At 40.3% G+C, this 23,329-nt stretch overlaps 1 protein-coding gene across 3 annotated transcripts; it reads left to right on the forward strand.

Annotated features, from left to right (window-relative positions):
• Positions 1 to 1,867: 1,867 nt before the first annotated feature.
• On the forward strand, positions 1,868 to 22,314 carry rtn2a (reticulon 2a). 3 transcript variants are annotated; one of them, XM_084716904.1, is made up of 11 exons: positions 1,870 to 1,979; positions 3,562 to 3,615; positions 4,935 to 5,286; positions 5,317 to 5,501; positions 8,156 to 8,368; positions 15,142 to 15,349; positions 16,728 to 16,866; positions 19,641 to 19,710; positions 19,818 to 19,864; positions 19,958 to 20,016; positions 21,580 to 22,314. In XM_084716904.1, exons 1-11 carry the CDS (start codon positions 1,949 to 1,951, stop codon positions 21,653 to 21,655), a joined length of 1,434 nt encoding a protein of 477 aa, XP_084573030.1. In that variant the 5' UTR covers positions 1,870 to 1,948; the 3' UTR covers positions 21,656 to 22,314. The 3 variants fall into 3 exon arrangements, with proteins under 3 accessions (XP_084573028.1, XP_084573029.1, XP_084573030.1); XM_084716902.1 differs by having other exon boundaries at positions 1,868 to 1,979; positions 4,935 to 5,501; XM_084716903.1 differs by having other exon boundaries at positions 1,868 to 1,979; positions 4,935 to 5,501; positions 8,159 to 8,368.
• The last annotated feature ends 1,015 nt before the right edge of the window (positions 22,315 to 23,329 follow it).

A 23,329-nucleotide genomic window follows, 5' to 3' on the forward strand; every position in this document is an offset into this window, starting at 1 on the left:
TAGTTATAATTTCATTTCATTATAGTAATATAAAACACACAATGTTCAAGATAAAATGTCCTGCATCTCAAACGGTGCTTACGAAAATAGGTGTTGTTGCCTCTTTTCGACACAAGAGGGCGCGTCCCTTGAAGGCAGCATCTCTGCTGGAGGTAAATGAAGACACTTTGAGTTGGACAGACCTGTGTCCACATGAGATGTACCGTGTCATCTGTGTATTTTCAGGTAAGCAAACTGAGTAGTAAGTGTACAGAAGTGTACAGGGAGTTATAGAGCTGGGAAAGATGGCTGTTTATTCTCACTGTGTATCTGAAGTGTGACTGGAGCTTTTGTATGTAAAGTTAGCAGCTAAGCTATTTTTCGGTGTAGATGTAGCGGCTATGCTAACTTTGGCTGTAATGTGTAGGAAGTCCAGCATGTGTTAAAACAGGTGTGCCTTTTACCTGTTTGAAAAAACAGTCATGTTGAAGCAGGGAGCCGCAGGGACGTTTGGTGTACTTGTGTGTATTGTTAGAGACTGATTTATATACAGCTCAGATGTAAATAAAGGCTGAGTTGGACAGACGTGTGTCAAAATGTGATGTACTGTTTCATCTGTGTCTTTTCAGAAAACAAGCTGGATTGGAAGTAAACGAAGAAACTTAAAAATCACACTGACTATTTATTCAAGTGTCCAACATTTGCCGTGGGTCCTAATTTAAAGTTTAATGAGGGGATCATTTTGATGGAGACAGACACAGATGTTACGTGATATGCAAATTAACTTCCCCAAACCAAATTAACTTTTCTTAAAATAATAATAACCTGTTGTTGTTCTTCAAATAACACAAGTAATAATATTATAAGGAAGAAATAAGTTAACATTTTGCTGATGGTTGTTTCTTACAGTTTATGTGAGATATGATGGTAGGATGAGGTTTAAGTGATTTTAATGTCAGTTACTTAGCAATAAAGATCTAAAATATTCAAACATTGGTTATTAAAGGCTACTTGCTTATGAATTAAACCTTAAAATAAATATTTTTTATCACCTGTTACAAAAGTTACATCGTCTTGCTTTTAGCTTCTTGTGCTGTATTTTGTCTCTAAGGCCTCATTTAAAATGAAATGTGATATATAAAGCAAAGCAAAGAGGTCATGCACATTTCTTCGTTTACTTAAACCTTTTTCCATGAATCATGATCCAAGCCTCAGTTAAAGCTGCACAATGCTGCCCTCTACTTTTCACTGTTGCACAGGCCTCACCTCCTAATGTGAAAAAAGCTTTTAGCTGCGTGTGTACATTATTTATTTATACTCCAGCTTTTATCATGCATTTTGGTGTGGTTTGTTTGTTTGTTGTTAAGAAACAGCGACTGATATTTCTTCTATGTGAAATTGAGATCTCATATACTGTATATATTACTAAAACATAGCAAAGATGATAAACCCTACATGTTGGAGCTTCAGCTGTCCGGTCCATCTACTAATGCATCCTTCTGTGTATGTTTCCTATATGCTTGTGGTATACATTATTAATGACTTATTACTCCTCTCTTACGGCCTGCTCCTATAAGATCCTGAGTTGAAATCACATGACGAGGGAGAGAGACACAGGTTATCAATGAATGGGAGACGACAGTGAGCTCAGACAACAGGGACACACACTCACGCTTCTCTCCCTTTGCTGTAGCGTACATTACTCCAGCTGCAGTCATAACGATGCAAGAGGAGCTGAAAGGAGGAGGAGGAGGAGGGAGGATGATGGTGGAGCGAGGCAGGCAGGGCGGGGCTGCTGAGTGACAGAGCGGGAGGCAGGAGCAGAGCAGAGAGGAAGCTGCTCAACAGAAGAAACAGAGGCAAGAGGAGGAGGAGGAAGAGTATATCCACAGGACGTGAGAGCCGGCAGCAGAGGAGGGGAGGAGGGGGGCTTCCAGACTGGATGGGCCCAGTGATGCCTTGATGGAGCATGGGCCAGGTTTTAGGATTCTCCCACTGCCGTGAGTCTGCTTTTGTTCTCCATCTGTGTGCGTTTGTGTGGGAGGTCTGCGTTTGTTTATCTCACCATACGATCGTCATATATTCCAGCTCAGCATCTTTTCTTGCTAACTGCTCTGAGCATCGCTTGTGTTAGCCCACTCCCCTCCCCACTCTCCATCCTCTCTGCTCCCACCTTTAATAAACACATGGCTGAGTGGATGGATGCAGTGCAGAAGGAGCTATGCTGTTGTTGATCTGCAGATGTTTATGTGGTCGTGTGCGAGAAGGCTTTGCAGGCAGCATGTCAAGTTATTTCTCCTCCTAAAAGCTTCTGTTGTGCCTTCATGTCTGTGTTTTATTTCATCTTTTTGTCAGAATATTCCCCTGATGTCCTCTGCAGGTTGAATGAAAGTGGTTCATGGTGATTTGCATGTGTTCATACATGTGCTGAATAGAATATACTGCCCTCTCTGCTCTGCCTGGGGTTGATTTATTAGCTAATGTCATGCTGGCTGTCTAACGTAGTGAAGGCCTTTACTGCTGCCAGTCTGTATTCACTGACCTACAGCATCAAACTGAAACTGTCATAAAAACATCGTATTAGCTTTAGTGGCATGCAGGGCTGTTTTGTACACTGTTATAACTAAAGGTTCCAAAAGGGTTCTTCTTGAAGCGCTGAGGGCTGGGCTCTACCCAGAACCATTTGCTTCTAAAGAACCCGTTTTTCAAGAAAAGGTAGAGTCAGGGTTCCCTTAAGAACCCTTGTCATCCAAAGAACCTTTTTTGGAAGAAAGAGTTCTTCAAGGATTCCAATAATCCCTTCATCAAGGGTTCTTTCTGCCATAATATTAAAGGGTTCTCAGTAGGTGGGTTCTAGATAAAAACCCTGGAATATAAAAAGGTTCCCAGTAGAACCCCATGGTCGGATCTATATAAATCCCTTGGAATATGATGATTCTCAGCAGAACCCAGAGTGTGTTCTAAATAAAACCCTTGAAATTTCAAAAGGTTTTAGGTGGATTCTTGTCTTTCTTTTTGGGCAGAACTCCTGTATGGGTAGAACCATTACACCATACAAGGGTTCTCTATAAGTTCTAATAGGTAGTTCTGGGTAAAACCTTTCACGGATGGTTCTAGCTGTAACGCTTTATGTTGGGTTCTAGTTAGCAACTCTCTGAAAGGGTTCCAAGTAGAACCTTAATAAAAGGTTCTATCAGAGTCCAAAAAGGGTTCTCCTATGGGGACAAGCAAAAAAAAAACCTTTATGGTTCTAGTTAGCACCTTTATTTCTCTGAGAGTATAGAGGCTGATATTTGTTGATTAGCTGAACTATCAGTATTTAAATGTGAGCGAGTGTCTGAGACAGCTCACTGCTCTAACTTTAAAAATGACTCATGAGAACGTCCTGCTGTGCTTGTTGGGGCTTTTAATGCTTTTAATCATTTGACATTAGTACACCTACAGGTTGAGAGGTACATGTGAAATCATGGAAGGAATGGGTTTGCAGCATGTAAAAGCAGCAACAACACATTTATATTTATGAAGGTGTTTTGCTAATGCATGTTTACTAGTAGATTTATGTAAATTGTTGTTTTCTTCCAGAGGAATATGGCTCTGTGGCGTCCACTCCAGACTCAACGCCTCCATGTACCGATGGTAACCGAGCAGACACGTGACATCCACACTTTGTTCAGCCACTGAGAAATTGATACACACAGCTTGTAAAAATGAGATATTCATTTCATTTATTTATATATAAGGACTGAAGGAAGAGGTTAAACACATTTCAGTAGACTCACTGCAGGCCTGTTTGTTGTGGTCAACGACAGGATCATCTTGTCACAGGAAGGAGTTGGAAAATAGGCCGAATCCTTCCTTCGTATACTGAGGCACACAGACTAAGGTGGAAGGTTTGCTAAGTGACTAAAGCTTCGACGCCAGATGCATCGTCATCATAATCAAAATCTGAGTCCCTGTGAAAAGTCACTTAATAAAACTTTGTTGAATGACCCCGTGTGTTCCAGTATACTTTGGGCACACAACAACATTTCTGTAAATATGCCTGTGTTAGCCAGCCAGCTAATTTTGAATGGTGGTCCTTTGGCGAGAAAGGGGTCAAATCTACACGACAAAGACGACAAGACACCATAGAGACGCAACACGAGCCACGCAGAGCAACAGGAAACAGCAAAACGTCAGTAAAATAATACAACAACAACAAACACCACGTCAGCACATATAGCAACACAACACAGCTAAACAATACTGAGCACAGCTTTGATTGAAAATTGATCAAAATGAGCTACATCGGAAATGAATCGAAATCACAAGCAGGATCAGGGATTCTCCCATTATTTTCTCTCCATGCCCACCTTCTTGTGTGTCCAGCACGTCTGAGGGGTAAAAACATTTCAGAGACAACACAGCGTAGTGTACTGCTCAAATAACTTTAATTTGTGAGACAGCTGGATTTGTGAGATCATATGAGAATCCAGTCTGATGGCTCCTCAGACATTTCTATCATTGCACCATATATACTGTCATGTTGCCCAACCATAGTTCACATCTGACTTGGTGTGAAGGTGTGGTAGGTGGAACAGGTTTTTTTTATTTCAGTTGGTGGGGTTTCCTGCATCCTGAAAGCCTCTGTTTTGAACTGAACATCAGAAGAAAACATCTGAACACCTCTCTCACCTCTTAAACACCAGAACTGAGGATATTTTGATCACAGGCACATTTTGGAAGGAGAGATATTTATGTATTTATCAAAGAGGGTTTCATTCACTTTAGATGTCACTCCTTTTTCTGTCTAACATCAAATGACACACCTGGCTGCTTTCTTCTGACAAACCTATTTATTTTTAAAAAAAGCACAATCACTGTCCTCGTTTGACTCAAAACTTTACAAAATATCTTTTCTTTCTCTGTCTCTGTCTCTCTGTGACCACATCCTCTTTGTTTTTGTCTCCATTCAGGCGGAAACGAGGAGTCCGAGATGTGCGAGCTGCAGACAGCCAGGGAATGGTCTGACGATGATGATGGGGGAGACGGGGGTCCAGACGATGACGAGGGCCTGGCTTCATCCCCGTCTATCTGGGGCACGCCACGCCAGAACTCCTTCGAGCTGACTTTCTCTTACATCGCCATCGCCGAGGCCGAAGCAGTGGGAGCCTCTCGACACCACCGTGACCGACGCAGGGGCGGCTCCCGGAGTACCCGCACCCCTTTGATCCGCACGGACACCCTGGAAACGCTGTTGGACTCCCCCGACGTAGACTGGGACCCTCAAGCCTTCCTCAGTCAAGAGGAACAAGAGGAGGCGTCAGAGAGGAGGGAGCAGGAGAGGGTGGAGGCGAGGAGGAGGGAGCAGGAGAGACAGACTGAGACTATCACAATCCAGCCCTCTCCCCAACATCTGGACCAGGACACTCAAGGGACAGACACAGGAGTCCAAAGAGAGGAGACACTGAGCAGTCAGACTGTTCGGCCTCCCTCTCCATCCCTGTCTTCCCAGCATCAGAGCCCCTCACAGATACTTGAGGGTGAGAAACAAGAGGTTAATTTATTTTATAGTGGAAGACTAAAAGTGCCTGAGGATGCTTGTGATGTACGAAGAGTTAACCCAGTGACAGCTTCTCAAGAGGAAACTGAATAGGCTTTTTGCTCAAGTGACACTTAATCTCAAGTAGGCTGCTAAGAAGTGTAGATGATTTACAGTTCTGTCCTTCCTTACAGGTCTTTAAGGGGACAGTCCACCCTAAAATCAAAAATGCATATTTCCCCCCTGGCCTGTAGTGCTGTTTATCCATATAGATTCTTTTGGTGTGAGTTGCAGAGTTTTGAAGATATTGGCCTTTTCTCTAGTATGACAGGATTAAATGGCATTTAGCCATGTGGTGCTCAAAAGAACAATTAAACAGATTTAAAAAAAACTCAACAACGATGTCTCTTTCCAAAAATCATGACCCTGTTACTCAGGATACTCCACAGACGTTGTGAGCAGTTTCATGTCGGAAAGTTTCCAGTAGATTCTAAAGTAATTGCAGTAAATTCCACAGCAGAAAGAAAGTATTTCCTACATGAAACTGCTCACAACAAGATCCTGTGTGGATCATCTGGAGTGATCAGGTCATGATTTCTGGAGTGAGACATTACTGTTGAGTTTTTCAGATGCATTTTAGGAGCTTTGAGCACCACAGGACTAATGCCATCTAGTTCTATTATATTTGAGAAAAGGCAGACATCACTATAACCAGTATCTCCAAAACTAGGCAAGTCACACCAAAACAGCATAGATGGATAAATAGCACTACTGGCCAAAGGAAAATATGTGATGTTTTAATTTGAGGCGAACGTTTGCTTAAACTGCTGTGAAAAGTCACCCGCAAACAACGTTCTGGGATTTTAGGTCGTACTTTTTGACACTACAGGCATGAAACAGGTCTTAATAGGTCCAGTATTTTCATAATGGTCTTATTATAGGTTTTAAAAAGTCTTACATTTAACTAGAAACCTGTAGATATCCTGTCCCGCAGACATCAGCATGAACGCTTTTTATAATTGACTGCATGAATGCACCTCTCACCCGGCTGTGATTAGTTCTACCTGTCAGCATTTTAAAACATCTTGTCAACTATGTCCCAAACTCGCCATTTGATTAACTTAGGAAGAATAAGAAAATGAGAACAGACAGTGTCGTTACAGGATTGTGCTTCATTTTCGTCTAGTCACAATTTTCAGCAGTGTTTCATCATTGACATACACCAGCAGCTCACCTATTGGTCAGACAGGTATCTGGATGAGCTCAGTTAATTGAGGAGATTCTTACTACTGAAAACTGCAGGAACTGGTTTTCTTTTCATTTAATAATGTGAGAGATCACTCTTCTTCTTGGCATCTGTAATTCTTCTTAATTCCACCTCCCTGTCTGCAGTCATGAGTGTCAAACCATGATATGCCAGGAGCTGCTGATGCAGTCTGATTTATGATGATCTGAAATGTTTTTTCTTCAGGCAGACTTGACAAAACATGACTACAAGTGAATGGTGGCCGAAAGGCAGAATGTTCATATTTGAACTAGCTTGCCTCACACCTAGAAAAACCATAAAACTATGACAAAACACACATATGACATGTGATTTTTGTAAATGTTTACATTTGTAAGCAGCCCACCTTTTTCTTCAGTCCTTACATATTCATTCAGATGCCTCAAGTAAGATTAGATTTTATTTATGTAGCCCAAAATCACACATCACAACCGAAGAATGATATGTTGACTAATGCAAGGTTCTGTCAGCTAAGATTTTAGAGTTTCAGCTGCATCATGAGGATAATTTAAGAAGCCCAACCTATTAATTATCAGCCTTTTTAGAGTGAAAGAACTTACTTGGTCATAGTGACCGTCGGGCTCCTAATATGTTGTCTAAAATACTCCACAGCTTGAATCATATCATATCATATCAGACTCCTGCAACAGATTTCATAACTTGATAATATTAACGTTCATAGTATTTTTCAGAATACAATTTCCTGAAGAGTTAAATGAAGTTGTAAACGTGGAAAAAGTAAGGAAAATGTCTTGAACCACAACACAAATGTTGCAACCCAAATACCATGGCACACTGTTGTTGCAAAAGTGTAATTTAAAGGGACAGTTCACCCCAAAATTAAAAATGCATACATACATGACACTTGTGCTCAAAAGCTCCAAAAAACCCAAATATTATTTAGTTTTATTTTTGTTGAGAAACTCAACAGCAATGTCTCTTCGCGGAAATCATGACCTGGTTCTTCGAGATAATCGACAGACCTCGTTGTGAGTAGTTTCATGTAGGAACTACTTTCTTTTTATCATAGAAAGAATTTTTAGGTATATGGTTTTTTTTTGCATTTTTGTCCCTTTTTTTTGTGGCACTTCGAACACCGCAAGCTGAGTGCCATTTAGTTCCATTATATTCAATAGAAGGCAGACAAGCTTATAGCTCCAAAACCTGGCAACTCACATCACAGCAATCTGAATGGATAAATAGTGCTACAGGTAAGAGGAAAGCATGGATTTTTGATTTTGGGGTGAACTGTCCCTTAAATATCTTGTATCTTTTAATATCTGTAAGTAGTTTTTGCTAGAGCTGAGCCTTTACAGCAAGTCAACAGTGATGTCATCATGATAGTGACAGAATCATCTGTTTCCCGGCAGCAGCAGCAGCCTCACCGACCCCCGAGCCAGAGTCTCCTGTCACCAGGGAAACCATTTCAGTCAAGCTGCTCACATCTGTACGACCCAGAGGCTCAGCGTCCTCGTCATCGGCAGCCGCCATCGGTCTAAACTCTCAGGAACAGCTGGTCAGCGATCACTGGTTTTCAGCACTTAACCTGTCAGAGGATCCGACAGTATACACCCACATAGCAGGTACAAGATTCACATCTGTATCCTCACATGTACCACTGTCCTTCTACATCCCTCCCACCTCTCTGTCTTTGTCTTGTTGCTGAGCGAGATCCTTCCATTGAGCTCGTTAATCGATTCTTTAAATAAAGAAAATATCAGATTTCGCTTTCAGCATGGACCTCCAAGATCAGACAGACAAAGATAGACCCCCCTCCACCCCCCCGGAAGTCCTGGCTGTTCATTGTGTCTCCATAGTAACACTCCCCTGGGATTTCAGGAATGATTGGCTAATTGTGGGGAAAGCATTCCTGGCATTGGTTTACATTTTGGGCACCATCACTGCTGATGTCAGAGTTTATCACTGTTTGAAACATAGTTTATCACATACACACACACACACACACACACACACACACACACACACACACACATACACACAGAAAGAGGAGCAGGCGTGTGTGTGTGTGTGTGTGTCTGTCTGTCTGTGTGTGTGTGTGTGCAGTTTCTTCAGGTTTGTTGGCACTTTGGGAGTGAGTGAGATGAAGAAGAATGGAGAAAGAGACATGAAGAGATAACATCCTGTCTTCCGACTTGATGGCATTTTAAGTGGACCTTCAGTCAGAGTTGAGCTCAGTCTTATTTTGGTGGATGTGGTGGTGTTGGTGGTGGGGGGTGGGGGTGGGGGGCAGTAAACCCTCAGACTGTTGATGAATGGGTGGTCAGACTGATGACAGAGTTTAGGGTGTCCTGAATAAATAGCCTACATGCATCTATTGGAGCTTCACATTACCTCTGGTTTTATTGCTTGTTTTAGGGGCTGCATATCAAAAACTCAGGGCTTTTTTTGGCAACAGAAATGTATCTCTAGCACAGATATCAAAAGTTGGCATTGAATGTGTAGATTTAACACTTATTCTTTGATCAAAACGAATCATAGTTCTAGGTCTTGTACAGCTACAGTAGAAATGGTCTACCGGTGCCTACGTTGGTATTTTTGCTTATTGTGATGTAGTTTCTTGGCGTATCTTCAAATACTTCAAATCTTCAAATCTGTACAACATAAACCATTGGTTTTCAAAGTCTCAGACTGTGGTGTTTCCCCTCAGACAAAACTTGGAAAATGGCGCCCCCATGCTTAGTTTTGCTCAAATCCTGGGTGTCTATGGACTCATTATTACATTAAACACTCAACAATTGAGCTACGATAACCTGATATAGCTGTTTTACATAACTTCAGACTGTCCAGAGGCATTTATTAGTTTCTGACTCGAGTAAAGTAGAAAACACAGTTATAATTCCTTAATTCTGTATCTTCTTTTGATTACTGATGTCGTATTTTTTCACTTACATTCATTGAGCCTCCTCTGAACTTTGAAATCCTCTCACCTAAACTAAAAGTTTATATAAGTCAATAAACTGATATTAGTACTGAAATTGTGTCATACAAAAAAAGATACAAAGACTGAACACATTTTCCATTAAATGTTAATAAAAAACACACAAAACATATTGACTAAAACAATTTCTGAATGTAGAAACATGAATAAAATGTTTAAATATTCAATGTTATTTAACTTGTTTAGTTTGTAGTTTTTGAGTTGTGCTCATTTTTATGAGTGCAGTGCAAAGTGCATTTTGAAAGATTCATCTGCAAAAGAAATATTGCCCCAGTTGTTGGTTGACTTGTTGGCCTATGCAAGGAATAAGTACACATTTCAGCAGTTTACTTTTACAGTTTTACAATGAAATATGCTTTATTTTCAGCAATTTTGCTGAATTCATCCCCGGAAAATCAAACTGCTCACCCATTCATTATCAGCCATGGTTGCACAGCAAGGTGTGATGTGGTGACAGAGCAGAAAATGAACCCTGGTTCTCCTGTTTCAGGTGTTAGATGGCTTATGAATGTGAACATAACTTCATATAACCTTTACCTAAATTCAGAGACATACCATAAATTCATTCTGTTTGAGAGTGAACCTTGGCTTTAAGGAGGATGATCTAGTGATTTTAAGAGCATAGTGTGATTGCGTTGTAAATCATCCCTCTACGTGTGAAGCTCCTGGAGTCTTGAAGAGGGGTGGGCGGTGCTGTGAACAAGATTATTTTGGGCTGTCAGGCCTTTGGACTGCTGAGCGAGCAGGCGATGGCCAAAAACAGCTCAGAGGGGCGAGAGGAGCACAGCAGGACGGGACAGAGAGAGGGACAGAGGGTGTGAGGGGAAACACAGGAGCAGCAACCAAAATGGCCAGTAAAGGTGAGACCTTTGCGCTTAAAGCGAAAAGAGGGATAATTTGAGACAGTCCACCTATGCAGACGATGTTTAGGTGTTCATTTACGGCTGGGGACAGTTAGTGCAAATAGCCATGTTTGAGTTCAGTGAGAAGAGAGAAGGCAGAGTGTGACAGGTTTGAAACCACTTGTATTCCTTAGCAGTGGACTGCTGAGCTTTGTGACTTGGGTGTAGTGGTGAGAAAGCCGGACTATCAGGGGACTGAAGGTGGGAATTGAAGAGAGTTCTTGCTTCTCTTTGATCGTCTTACAAGCAGAGTCTCTGGAGACGGCAGCTCCTGTCAGCTGGACGTGTGTTCAGCTTTTAACAGCAGGGTATTCTCTGTATCAGTGGCCGTAATTTGAATCAGCAACAGCCATTCAAATGAGTACAAACTGCCCTGTTGTTGCAATGTGCAATAACTTTGCCAGCTGGGTTCGCTTACATTTTAGTGTTTCCTCTTTGGGCTGATGAACTGGCACCAACAGACTCTTCAGACTCTGAGATTTCCTGGACGTGTGTGAAAATGCTGACATGACCTCAGTTAAATGAAATGGATGTTGATGTTAAAATGAGATGATGTCCAGTTGGGTTGACAGAAAGTGTGAATGAGTTATGTGATTTATGTTCTTACTGATTAATTGGCTGGTTGGTTAATTGGTCGCCTGACTTGATGATTGATTTCTTTATGCTTTCACTCCCTCAGTGCTCATCTGTGTGAGTCTCACTTAGTCAAACAATTAGTACATTAAAACAAATTCTGCTAGTTTTGATTGTGTTATTTTGGTATAGACAATGAGATAAAGTGTAATCCCAGTAGTGTGATGAATTGTGGATGCCATTGACCAATAAAAACAACTGATTAGAGGCAATTATGCAAGTCCAGTGGATTTAGTTGTGATCAAATATAGATGGCAATAGAAAGAAACAAGATCTGAAAAGTCTGAAATCCCCCCCTAAGGGCACCTAAAGGCTGCAATGTTTATTACACCAACACAACAATAAAAAATCTGTGAGAGAATATAAAATGTTTTCTTTCACAAGTTGAAGTATGTGACAGCTGGTATTGGGCTGAAAGATGTAGTACTTGCTTCCTTGCTGAGTTAGACTGGAGATATACTTATTCCTTAAACACGTGTTCACGGGGAACCGTTTCTCAGATGGGAGGTACGTGTGATTTGCAGGGTTTTTAAAATTTTAATTTAGAAAATAACAGTTATGCATAATTCCTGAAATAATAATACTATAATAAGTTCAATAAAAAATGAAAATGTTGAAAAATTTCAACTGCCATAAACTTGACTGAAGAAGAAAGCAACAGATGCAATCACATTCACTGTGAGCGGGAAGACAGTTGTAGTATTGTCAGATGAAAATCAAGACGAGCTGTAAAACACTCACCATATGATTTTGTGGTGATCTGATGAACGGTGGGCAAAACACACCATCAGTACCGTCCCCACGCAGTTTTTTGAACATTTTCCACTGTGTACAGATGTAACGATCACAGACTTGTTTCTGTTTTGCTTGTCTTCAAATATTTTTGCAATAGTTGTTGCTGCTGACGTCTAAGGGTTAAGTTGCGTATCTACACGCTCTGTTAGCGGCTTTGCAAGCTAGCAGTTTGAGTTACAAAAAATGTAGCCTGGGCTCGCAGAAGAAAATTATGTCGCTTCCTGCCAGGGAGGAAGTGTGATGTGTGTCTCTTGGGACTCTGTCATTTAGCATTTTTTCTTAAATATCAATGGCTGTACAAAGTCAGCGTTAATATGACAAGAAATGCCAAACAACCAGTGGAGACTTCAGGATGTCACTGTGTCTTATTGTGCAGTACGATGCCCATGTTTTAGATATAGTCGTCTTCTGGGTGTCCTTTGTTAAACACAGACATCGTCCATAGATTAGATGCTTTCAGTAGTCTTGTGTTGGTTTCTTTCTATTGTTCTTATGAAACTTGTTCTCTTCTCTGACACCATGTGCTGAGTAACCCTGTCTCAGAATGACAGCAGCACAACAAACACGTTGGACAGGTGTGTTCCAGGGGAATCATGGGTATTAATCGTGTGCAGTGATGCTTATAAATAACCCACCTGCTGTCAGTGCACTCTATTCAAAGAGGCTTCCCTTTATTCTCATGCTGAGGCTAAACATTTCACTGAAAGACAAGAACAAAGAGCTGTGACAGTGACAGTCCTGTACCATACAACAACACTATAATTACACAACACCAGGGAGTGTGTCTTACAGTTTAACTTTATTGGTTGTCCTCTTTTTGTAATGCAACATGCCGGTTTTCTGAAGACAAAAATGTGATGTTTGAAAGAATTCAAGCTAGGTAAATGAATCACATATTCTACTGTCTAGATTAAAGTTGTCCACTGTTGTAAAGCATGCCTCTGTGGACACCTCAGTCTCCAGGGCAGCTGTTGCCGGGTGACAGAGCGGGACAGACCAACAGGGTGCGGACAAGGGGCTGCTGACGGCCTGACGTCTGTCGGCAGGTGCTGTGAAGGCTGCATTTAAATTCAGCTCGACCGCTTGCCTCCCTGCTCCATCTGAGGGCTAAATTTAGCCCGAGCCAGAGCCTGACGTGTCCTCGAGGCTGCTCGGTGTGTTCTCTCACGCTGGAAGCTAGAAATCCCTCTCTGCCTCATGTCTCCCCCTTCCACTTCTCTGGCCTCTTTCCCCCTTCCTATCGCTGTGTCGGAACTACTGTATCTTCCTGCCACTCTTCTTCTCCCTAACTCCCCCCAAAAATGAAAGACCTTTTGGACTGAAGGACTGGAAGCTGAGTGATGTTGGTGCAGCTGCTCAGTGAAAACCAGGAAGGATGCAGTAACTCACAGAGCTGTCAGCTGTGTGCGGCCAGAAGAACAAACAAATATTACACACTTCTTTCTTGAGCATTTCTGCGAGTGTTTTGTATAAGTTTAGTGATTGATACAGAACGAAGAGTCTGTTTCAAGACCTCTGAATCTCCGCCTGACCCTTTCCAAGTCCCCCTTTTCACTCTGTGCTCCAATAACAGTTGAGCAAGATTGGTATTGTGGAAACCTGGTCAACTTTGTCCCTTCTTGTTTTGTGTACATGCTGTTTTGAAATGAAAACTTCATTTTAAAGATGGCTAAAACATTTTGAAGAGGGACCTGTAAAAGCAACAAATTTAAAGTCACATCTTAAATTAGCTAATGTTAGGAAAATGCTGACTAACTAGTCAGCTAATCTACATCAGTTATTAGCTACTGAGTTACATCTAATATTTATAGTTGCAAAATCGTATCTAACTAGCTAGCTAATCTAATTGTATTGTACCACAAATCACACGTATGATGTTTTAAAAGATCATTTTAAAAGTAAGGAAAGTCGCACTTCGTGGTAGGTTTGTTTTAGTTCAGTTTATTTTTGCACAATATATGTCATCAACACCAACATCTCTGTCCCTTGTAATGTTATCTTACCTCAGATGTTTCACCCAGCGTCTCCTGGTCCTTTTATCAGTGGAGAAGCAAAAGAACAAACAAGAGCTGCTGCTTGTGTGACTACATGTTCAAAAACACACAGGCATTGTAGCTTCAGTGGCTAACGTTAGCTTTCGGAGGAAGAAAGTCATGAAGCCACTTACGCGACCATTCGGTTTTTGGTCTTCATCGTCTTATACTTAAACAGTTTTACAACAAACTGCGACTTTCTTGGCTTTTCTTGACTTGTTATATATTATGAGCTAGTAGCATTTTGCTAACATTAGCTAACCTAAAATGTGACTATATGTTGCTTTTACAGGTCCCCCAGTAGCATCTTTTAACCATCTTCAGATCTGGTTTTCGTTTCAACATGGATGAGCCGAGCACAGAGCACATCTGATGCTGCATTCACAGACAGAAGTCGTTCTTCCAGCGCTGGTGTGTTCATGAGCTTGAGATTGTACCTTACCTGAGGTGTTATTATGGTTAATACAGAAAAGTAACTTTTGTAACTAATTACTTACTCTATGTTACTCTACGTGGACAGCAACTAACACAACCTAATACAACACATTGCATATGATCAAAAAATTGATTTGCAGTACATGAATGAATAAGTTGTCCACCAAACAGTTACTCTTGTCTGTCATGTTTCTGCATATTTCACATCAACAGACAACAACTCAGCAAACTGTGTCGCAAAATTTTTGCTGACTTTTTGAGTTGTTCACATAAGTTTTCTCAAGTCCGGAACCGATTTTTTCCAATTATTTCGACACCACACAAATGCAGGGTAAGTACAAGGAACAGAAGAGGAGAAAGCTGATCGAGGTTCTGCTTGTTCAACTGTTACTGGAGCACAGAGCAAAAAGAGACGGGACTTGGGAAGGGTGAATTTTTCAAATTCAGATGTCTCATAATCAGTCTGTCTCAGCAGCCACCTGTATATTCCCCTGTTTTTTCTACTTTACTTCTTTATCCTCTCCATGTTATTTTCTCACTCTTCAGTAACCCTTCTTTTCTCTCCTCCTCCTCTTCCTCCCTCCACTTGTCTTTTTTAGTGATGGACCTGATCTTCTGGAAAGACACGGAGCGAACAGGGATGGTGCTAACAGGGTTAGTGGTCGGTCTGCTGTCCCTGTTCCAGCTCAGCATCATCACCGTGATCTCCACAGTCTCCCTCGCCATTGTGTGCTTCACCATCTCAGTGCGAATCTACTACCAACTCCTCTACGCCCTCAGCTGGGGTGACGGAGAACACCCCTTCAAGTAAGAACAAGGAGAGGTGTCTAGACAGGGAACAGCAAAATGACTCAACACGCAGAGGTGGATTCACCCCATTCAGTCACAGTGTATGAATGTTTTCTAAAACAAGCGCAACAAGAGTTCATTCAGCCGAAAGCTCTTCCACTCCGGTTTCTATTTTCTTTTCTGGTTGAAACAGATTTGCTGCATTTTAAAATTCCCCTTTTGGTTACTGCACTCACATCAAATAATAAAATATTTAATATCTCCTAGTAAGGCTAGTAATTGGTTGGATGTTTCTGTTAGCATAATTGGGATTATTACAGTTACAATAATTGTAATAGCAAGGCTTGTATTAATAAGCAACTTGCTTTGTCAGTGTATGTGTGCTTCTATGCAAAAATATGTTTTAATGCTGTTTTTCTGTTGACCTTTCCTTAATAAATAGCCAACTGATGTACTTTCTAAATTACTGGTCAGTGATACCTAGCCTGGGAACCGGACAAATATGCAAGCTCATGTTTAATTTGCTCTGGCACATACATCTGGCCACCTTCCTGTTCAAACAGATTTCCACCCATCCTGTATCTCAGTCACAACTATTAAGTTAACACAGGGTGGGGTTTGATACGATGACTGACGGAGAAGCATCAGCAGTCCAGAGTTGAAAAGTTGCACAAAACTCAAATCAAACTGTCAAACTAGGACCAAGATATAGTTACTGCATTGAGTATTTCTCACCTCAAATGTTTTCACATCTACATTTTAGTGTACTGTTTAGCATTTATTTGAGAAAGTTTGTGACAAGGATGCAATTTTTTTTCCTGCTTGAAAATGGATCATGCACCACCCTCACTTGCTTGTGGCAACGTTGACGTACAATCCAAAGGCTTCCATATGTGCCTACAGCTCTGACTGCTTTCATTACTCTGGTTGGTTGCTTGTATGTCTGTCCATTTGTGTCCAGAGGCATTTTGGTTTTCACTTGTTGATAACAACCCTTGGATATAAAAAATAAACTGAGAGATTCCAGATTAATTCACATTTGTGAATTAGGCTGAGTGATGTATGTATGAGATGACAGCTGAATAGGCTAAATTGATTATCGAAGCTTGGTGGTGACAAACTGAAAAGCTCGGGTATTTTGACCTGTGGACACTGACAGGAGTGACAGGAGGGGATTTATATTTGGGCTTGAAGGATAGCAGCCAAAGAACATCAATCACCATGTGGTTATACATCAATATTTTAGTAAACAGTAAATAGATGACTGAGGAAAATACTACATGGAGAGGCACAAGAACAAACATTTCTGTTTATCATCAATAATATATCTATCTTTTTCAGCCTGCTTTTTGCTGCATCCCTCATGTCCTCTTTTTCTTGTCTGCTTTTCTCTCAGGTCATACTTGGACCTGGACATCAGCTTCAGTGGAGAGGAGGCCGACCTCTACATGCAGAAAGCCATCATCATGACTCTGTCTGCTGTGGACACTCTGAAGGGACTCTTCTTCGTTAAAAGTCTCTTTGAATCCCTCAAGGTGAGCTGAGATAGAAAATTTAGTTAGTCTTACAGGATCTGTGTGTGTGTGTGTGTGTGTGTGTGTGTGTGTGTGCTGTTCAGTCTCTTAGTCTCTTAATGACCTGTTCTCAGAGATTTGTTTCACCCTGTCCAGAACCTCTCCCCCTCATTAATTCAGATGTCAGTGCGTCTTGACATTCTTTCATTTTGCTCCATCATCTGTCATCCTCCTCCCTCCGTCATTGGAGATGACAGCATCGCCATGCCAACCGTCTCTCTCATTATGCTAGCACAGAGCAGAAGACTCTGCTCCTAAATTAGGGCAATATCACTGACGGCATCTGTCAGTCCCAATGAAATATTTTTGGTAACCATGTGGAGAGAAATCAGTCCGTTCGGAAAAAATCCTATCAGATTAATTTGGATTGGTTTTAACAGTATAAAGAGGAAGCAGCTGGCCTCGCTCTTCTTATCTATGCTTTTTATCCAGCCTCTGGGTTTGCCTCACTTGCAAGCAGAACACAAGCATGAAGTTTATGTTTATCAAGCCTAAATAAATCTGTCAGCATCATATGTTATCACACATGTATGTTGCCACAGTCTCTCCATATATTATCACCTATATATCTAATACCTATATCACCTAATATTTCTTCTATCATGGAGCTCCCATGGCTACGGTGATTCTCACTTTTGGAAAAAACCTGTATAAAATGTATATTATACTTACACCGATTGTGAATCCTCACTCCTGTTAACCAGCCAGTAGGTTGCATATCATCAGCAACCGTTAGATTAAAACAAGCCTCACCTACTAGCAGTGTTGAAGAGTAACTAGTTACATGTCATTAATTGTAAAATAAATGTACTTGTAATCTTTTACAATTTCCTGAGAAAAAAACATTACTCAAATTACTGTTAATCAAAATGTTGGTGATTACAAGGGATCTACTAATGTAGATAAGAAATATCCAATGATGACAAAAGACATGCTACACTTCTTTAAAAGTGTTGGTGGTAAATTGAGGTAGTTGTTAATCACGTTCGAACTCTGTCTCCTCATGTTTACATGTTGAAGCAGCATCTGACCTCAGACTGGACAAAAGGACTGTGAAGAATCTTTGATAAAGAAAATCAGTGCTAATATGTGGTATGAGCAGTAGCATCAAGTGTATTTACTAAATGCACACACGTTGTTCATAAACCACATAGTAGGTTTATAATGATGCGATGGAAACACACAACAGTCATCATATCAATATCAGCAACAACAAAAATCACACTTGTCCGCATAAAAAGTGAGGGCTAATATCAAACGTATGACCAAGGTACTGTATATTCATTAGTGTATTATGTCAGCTGTCGTTACCTGCTTATGTTTATGGTTTAGTTTGTTTTTCTCTGTCAGCAGGATTATAAAAACTACTGGCTTGATTTTCATGAAACTTGGTGGTAAAGGTGTAACGTGGGACAGGGAGGAACCCATTAAATATTGAAGCAGATCAGAATGATGCAGCCAATAAACAGATTATTAAAATAATTTATTAACATTGCAAGAAAGGACCCCAGATGAGCTGTAACATAGGCATCTATGGCAAAATAAAGTGAAGTGCTTGAGCGTGTGTGAAACCCGTCGTAATTAAAGTGAATGATGTGCCACAACTGAACATTCAACAAAACATAACAACCGCTTCAAACATCACTGTGGAGACAAATGCAACTGGTTTGTCTGAAATGAAATGTCTAAATTATCCTTCCCAAGATGATATAACCAAAATAAGCCTATTTAAATATATCCAGACATTTAAAGTGGTTGCACTTACATTTTCATATATCATAGATGACTGGACTGTTCTGGACTGTTGTCCTCGGCGGAGGACTGCCCTCCTATTTTTAACAATGTTATCTTTGTACTGTAAATGTGACATTTACATCACCAGTTTTGTAATGGATAAAATTATTTTAACTTTCTGGACATTTTATAAAAGTTTCTGTTGCTCTGTGTTCTCCTTCTGATAATTAATTATTATTTTAGTTGACAGTTAATGGTAAAAAAAAACAAAAAAAACAAGCAAACTTCATAAGGATCCTCCTATGACCATAAATCAAGTAAAGTAAGTTCTAAATGTAACATGAATTGATTTATGCTCATTTCCCTTTATGACCACAGATGCTTGGATTGTGTGTTTAACACTATATCAGTCTAGGTGCTGCTGATGCAGCATTTACTACACATCAGTACCAATCATCACTGCTAAAATATAGTAAGTAAACTTCACTGGTATTTTTGTTTGTGTCATTATCAGATCAAATGTCAGTATAAACTATTGCACATTAAATATCATCAAAAAATCAGTCAGTTCATCTCTAATATAATTATGATATTTCACTAATTAACAGTCACAGTTTGTGAGCAGACAGATTTCACACATTTACAGTAAATGGTTTGTCAGTGTGAGCTGGCTCAGCCCCTAAATCCCCACGACCTCACAGTCTCAACCCTGACCTGGCCGGTATGTGACATGACACACAGGACGAGGTACACGGTGATGCCCGGATTCTCTTTCCATCTGAGACAGGGGTGTCCCATATCAGGGCAACACTGCAGCCATACACAGCGCTGTGACACTGTGGGATATAACGGGAAACGCCGAAACCCATATTGGGAGCGTCGTACTTGGTGCTATTTCTTTTCTTCACCAAGGTGAAAGTGATGTCAGCGTGGAGTCGTGATTTATTGCTTAAACTGACTCTGTGCTGCTGTTCCTCTCTTTCTCTTTCTCTTGGCTTTAGTTCCTGGTTCTGATGTACCTTGTAACGTACTTGGGAGATCTGTGCAATGGCCTTACTCTGCTCATCATCAGTAAGAAACACATATCACCCGCTGGAAATCTATTATCATACTGTATGGCTGTCACTATAACTGTAACTGTCACTACACTCTACTTTTCTGTCTTCTCTCCTCTCCAGGTGTGATCGCTGTCTTTTCTCTGCCACTTTTCTACAGACAACGCCAGGTAATAATTCTCTTACATCATCCTTTATACTTTGACTTTAACTTGTCCTTTGTTTCTTTATCCATAAACGTATATTTTTCTGTCATTTCACAGGAGCAGGTGGACAGTTTCATTGCAAAAATCCAGGCCCACGTTGACAACATCAAGGACACGTGAGTATGGCGCCATCTTTTGGCACATTGTTGCCATCAGCAGAAGTCTACTGATATTTTGTTGCTGAGGTGGTTAGTTAATTAGTGACCCCGAGAGCTCAACAGACTCCAGCTAATCACATGCACATAGACAAAACACAAGAAAATTAAGGAAAAATCTGCATCAATTTCACAACAAGGTCAGGTGGGAAAATACAGAAACGCTGCAAGTCGCTCAGATGACAACAGAAACTGTGTCACTAAAAAGTGAAGAACACAGTCTGACATGCTTATTGACTTTTTAGCTCATCTTTTTTTTAACTTGAAGAGTTACAAACCATGGCAACAACAAGTGTGTTTGTGCGGTCTGCGGTGTTTCTGTGTTGTCTCACGTTGCAGCCCGTCTGTCTAAAGGCTCCATGTGTTACGTAAATGTTGAAGTTTTGTGTTGACCAGGAATGTTGTGGTTTGTCTTGTCTGTCTTGCAGTGTGATTTTCATAAATTAGCGCTTTAGTGACGTCAGCGGTCTGGCTCAGTACCCACACTTGGTGGTATTTGCGAGCAGCAAAGTACCTACAGCGTCTGTGTTGTGTATTTCCTGTAGCTGCCAACAGTGTTGAAGCGCCCATTTAAGGCTGAAAGCTGACTGGGACTCACTTGATTAAAGAGGACATCCTGTCACTCACTAAAAACATGGCTCAGTGGAGCTCAGATGCTTAGTTGTGTTTATTTTATTATGATTAACAATACTGCATTACAGTTACATTCAAAACAAGCGTACATTAGGAGGCTGGAAGGGGTACTACAATTAAAGCAATTAAGCTATTTTAAAGCTACATAAAAGCGACACAACTTTATGCTAAGAGTGTAGATATGCAGTTTTACTGTAATCAGTCTCATAAGGGATACATTTTTGATATTTATATGTTTGTATTTGTTAAATTGTTTGTGTTATCACATTACATAAAGTATGTTCATACAATTGCTAATTATATTTTTAATGGTATATTTTATGACTACGCTAAGGTTATGTTTTGCTTTTATTCTTTCTTAAAGTGCAAATATCGGTACATATATCTGTCTGATTTACAGCAGGTGATATTTCTGTAAGGCAGTTACTAGTGTGCATGAAGTTCATTAAAAAGAACAGGAAGGAATTAAAACTAAGGTACTTTCAGACTAAGCATCACTGAAACATGGTAAAACTTTACAGTAAATGTTAAGCACTGGTCACAATTATGCAGTGTTGTAGCTTAAATAATAATAATAATAATAATAATAATAATAATATTAATATATAGTGTTCATCAGTTTCAACTTCTTCATGTTTGATGATTATTGTTGGTCAAAGCAATAATTTATGGGCTCATTTCATTTCCAACCCCTGGACTTTTGGACTGATCAGAAGCATTAGAGCAGTGTTGGCTTAAATGTTCTGTTGGCGGTTGGCATCTTTCACACATGGCACACAACTGCCTATAAACCTGGTGGCATGTTTATGTGCAGAACAACAATGTAAATATTGTGACAGACAGTAAATTTGTCGACCGGTACATAACCACCCCTCTACTTCTCTTCCACAGCTTTCAAAGACTTGCGCAGGGTGGTGGCCCTCCTCCTGATCCAACTCCCGGTGGCGCCAAACCCAAAAACCAGTAAACACTGATGGACAAGAACTTAAGGAAAAGCTCCCAGAGTTACAGGCTGTCACTCAGATGTCTTACCCAGCAGTCTGAGCTCAGAGCTCCCGAGAGGCAGAGCTCCAGAGACTGGGGAAGGGAGGGGAGGTTACTTAAACGGACAATGATGAGGCTCACGCATGGTACTTTATACTCTAACTGTATCTAAGTTATGGGGGTTGGAGGTTGGGGTTTGGGTTAAAACGTAATCAAAGTGAAATCAAGGTGTTTGAATCCTGGATGAGACTCCTGCTGCTGACGAGATGGAAAGATTCAACGACACAGTTTGTCGTATGTGACCATTCTTAGAAATATTCACTGTTTTTAATATGTAAAAATGACTAAAGACGTGTCTTAGTTGGTTAGAGCTGTAGTCCAAATGAGCTACAAAGACCAGGAATGGGAAGTTCCCACACCGACAGCAAAAACAGGGCTGATCATTATTCATGGCAGCATAAAACTGGTAATTAAGGATGCATGTGTCAGCACATGTAATTTATTGAATGCATATTCATTCTCATGACAGTTTATCTGTGTGTGTATGCAAGTGTGAGTGTGTGTGTTTGTGTGTGTGGAAGTCCTGACATACAGCTTGCTGAAATGAAACCTAAAAGCAATTAAAGTCACATTTCTTCTTTATTTTCTACAACTTTCTGTTTCTTTTCCTCCACACAGACTTTCACTGTCATTCATATGGAAGCTCATTTCAGCTGTTGTGATGGAAAAAGGATCCTCTTAGTCATTAGTTTTATATACGAAGACTGCACCAACAAATATTAATTTAATTTAAGATTAGGTCTAATCACAGTACAGCAAACTAGGTTTAAAACGAGCAGGTTTGAAGATGAGCAGAGCCGTGTTGCACAATTCAAAACTAATCTCTGTTCAGTCAAATCCAAGTTTAGTGATGTCCAATAGTTTATATGAAGACGCTCACTTATGCAAATTAGAATGAAATGAAATAAAACGTGTGTGCTGTTGGAAACTAGTAAGTGAAAAAAAACATGAACACAGGAAAAAATAGTCATTTCCAGCTGCCCTGTGTTTCTTAACAAAGCCTTGCATTGTTTGCTAGCTTGCTAAAAGTTGTTTTTTAAGTCATGTTGTTTGCTCATTAGCTAAAAAGTTTTGTTTTTTGTTTTTTTTTAGGTTTTCTAGCTAGCTAACATGGCATTGTTTGCTTACTAGCTAAAAAGTTTGATTTTAAGTTACATAGTTTATTGGCCAGCTAAAATATTTAAAAAAAAAATGTTAACCAAGTTAAACCAAGATTTAAACAGGGTTAAATCTTTGTTGATGCAACCCAGCCTGAGTCATTATTTTGAAAGACTAGCATAGTATTTAGGAATAAGTTTCTCATTATAATAATTTTCAGGGTCCTTTTTTCATCACAGAGGCAGTAGTGGGCTTCCATACATTCACATTTGAGGTTTTTAGTGTTTTTTTTTTTTTATTCCTGGTCATATTTTCTCACATTTCTACCTTACTTACACCACTGGGTGTTGTTTTTCCTCATTCACTGATGTAAATGGGAAGTTGAAACATAATATTCAGAGAGATAGAGATAGATTCTTCTGCTACACGTCCAGTAATTAAGATGTATCATGAATGGAATGAAATCACTTCACACTTGAGGTGTCAGTGTTTGTTTTAG

The sequence above is a fragment of the Lutjanus erythropterus genome, chromosome 4 (genome assembly GCF_056507025.1).
Source record: "Lutjanus erythropterus isolate fLutEry1 chromosome 4, fLutEry1.hap2, whole genome shotgun sequence".
NCBI lineage: Eukaryota > Metazoa > Chordata > Actinopteri > Lutjaniformes > Lutjanidae > Lutjanus > Lutjanus erythropterus.

Excerpts from the sequence above, each read along its gene's own strand:
- rtn2a (XM_084716902.1), top strand. The coding sequence starts at position 1,949 with ATGGGCCAGGTTTTAGGATTCTCCCACTGCC. Across the intron at positions 8,369-15,141 it reads AGTATACACCCACATAGCAG|TGATGGACCTGATCTTCTGG; the intron begins GTACAAGATTCA and ends TGTCTTTTTTAG. Across the intron at positions 19,865-19,957 it reads TTTTCTACAGACAACGCCAG|GAGCAGGTGGACAGTTTCAT; the intron begins GTAATAATTCTC and ends GTCATTTCACAG.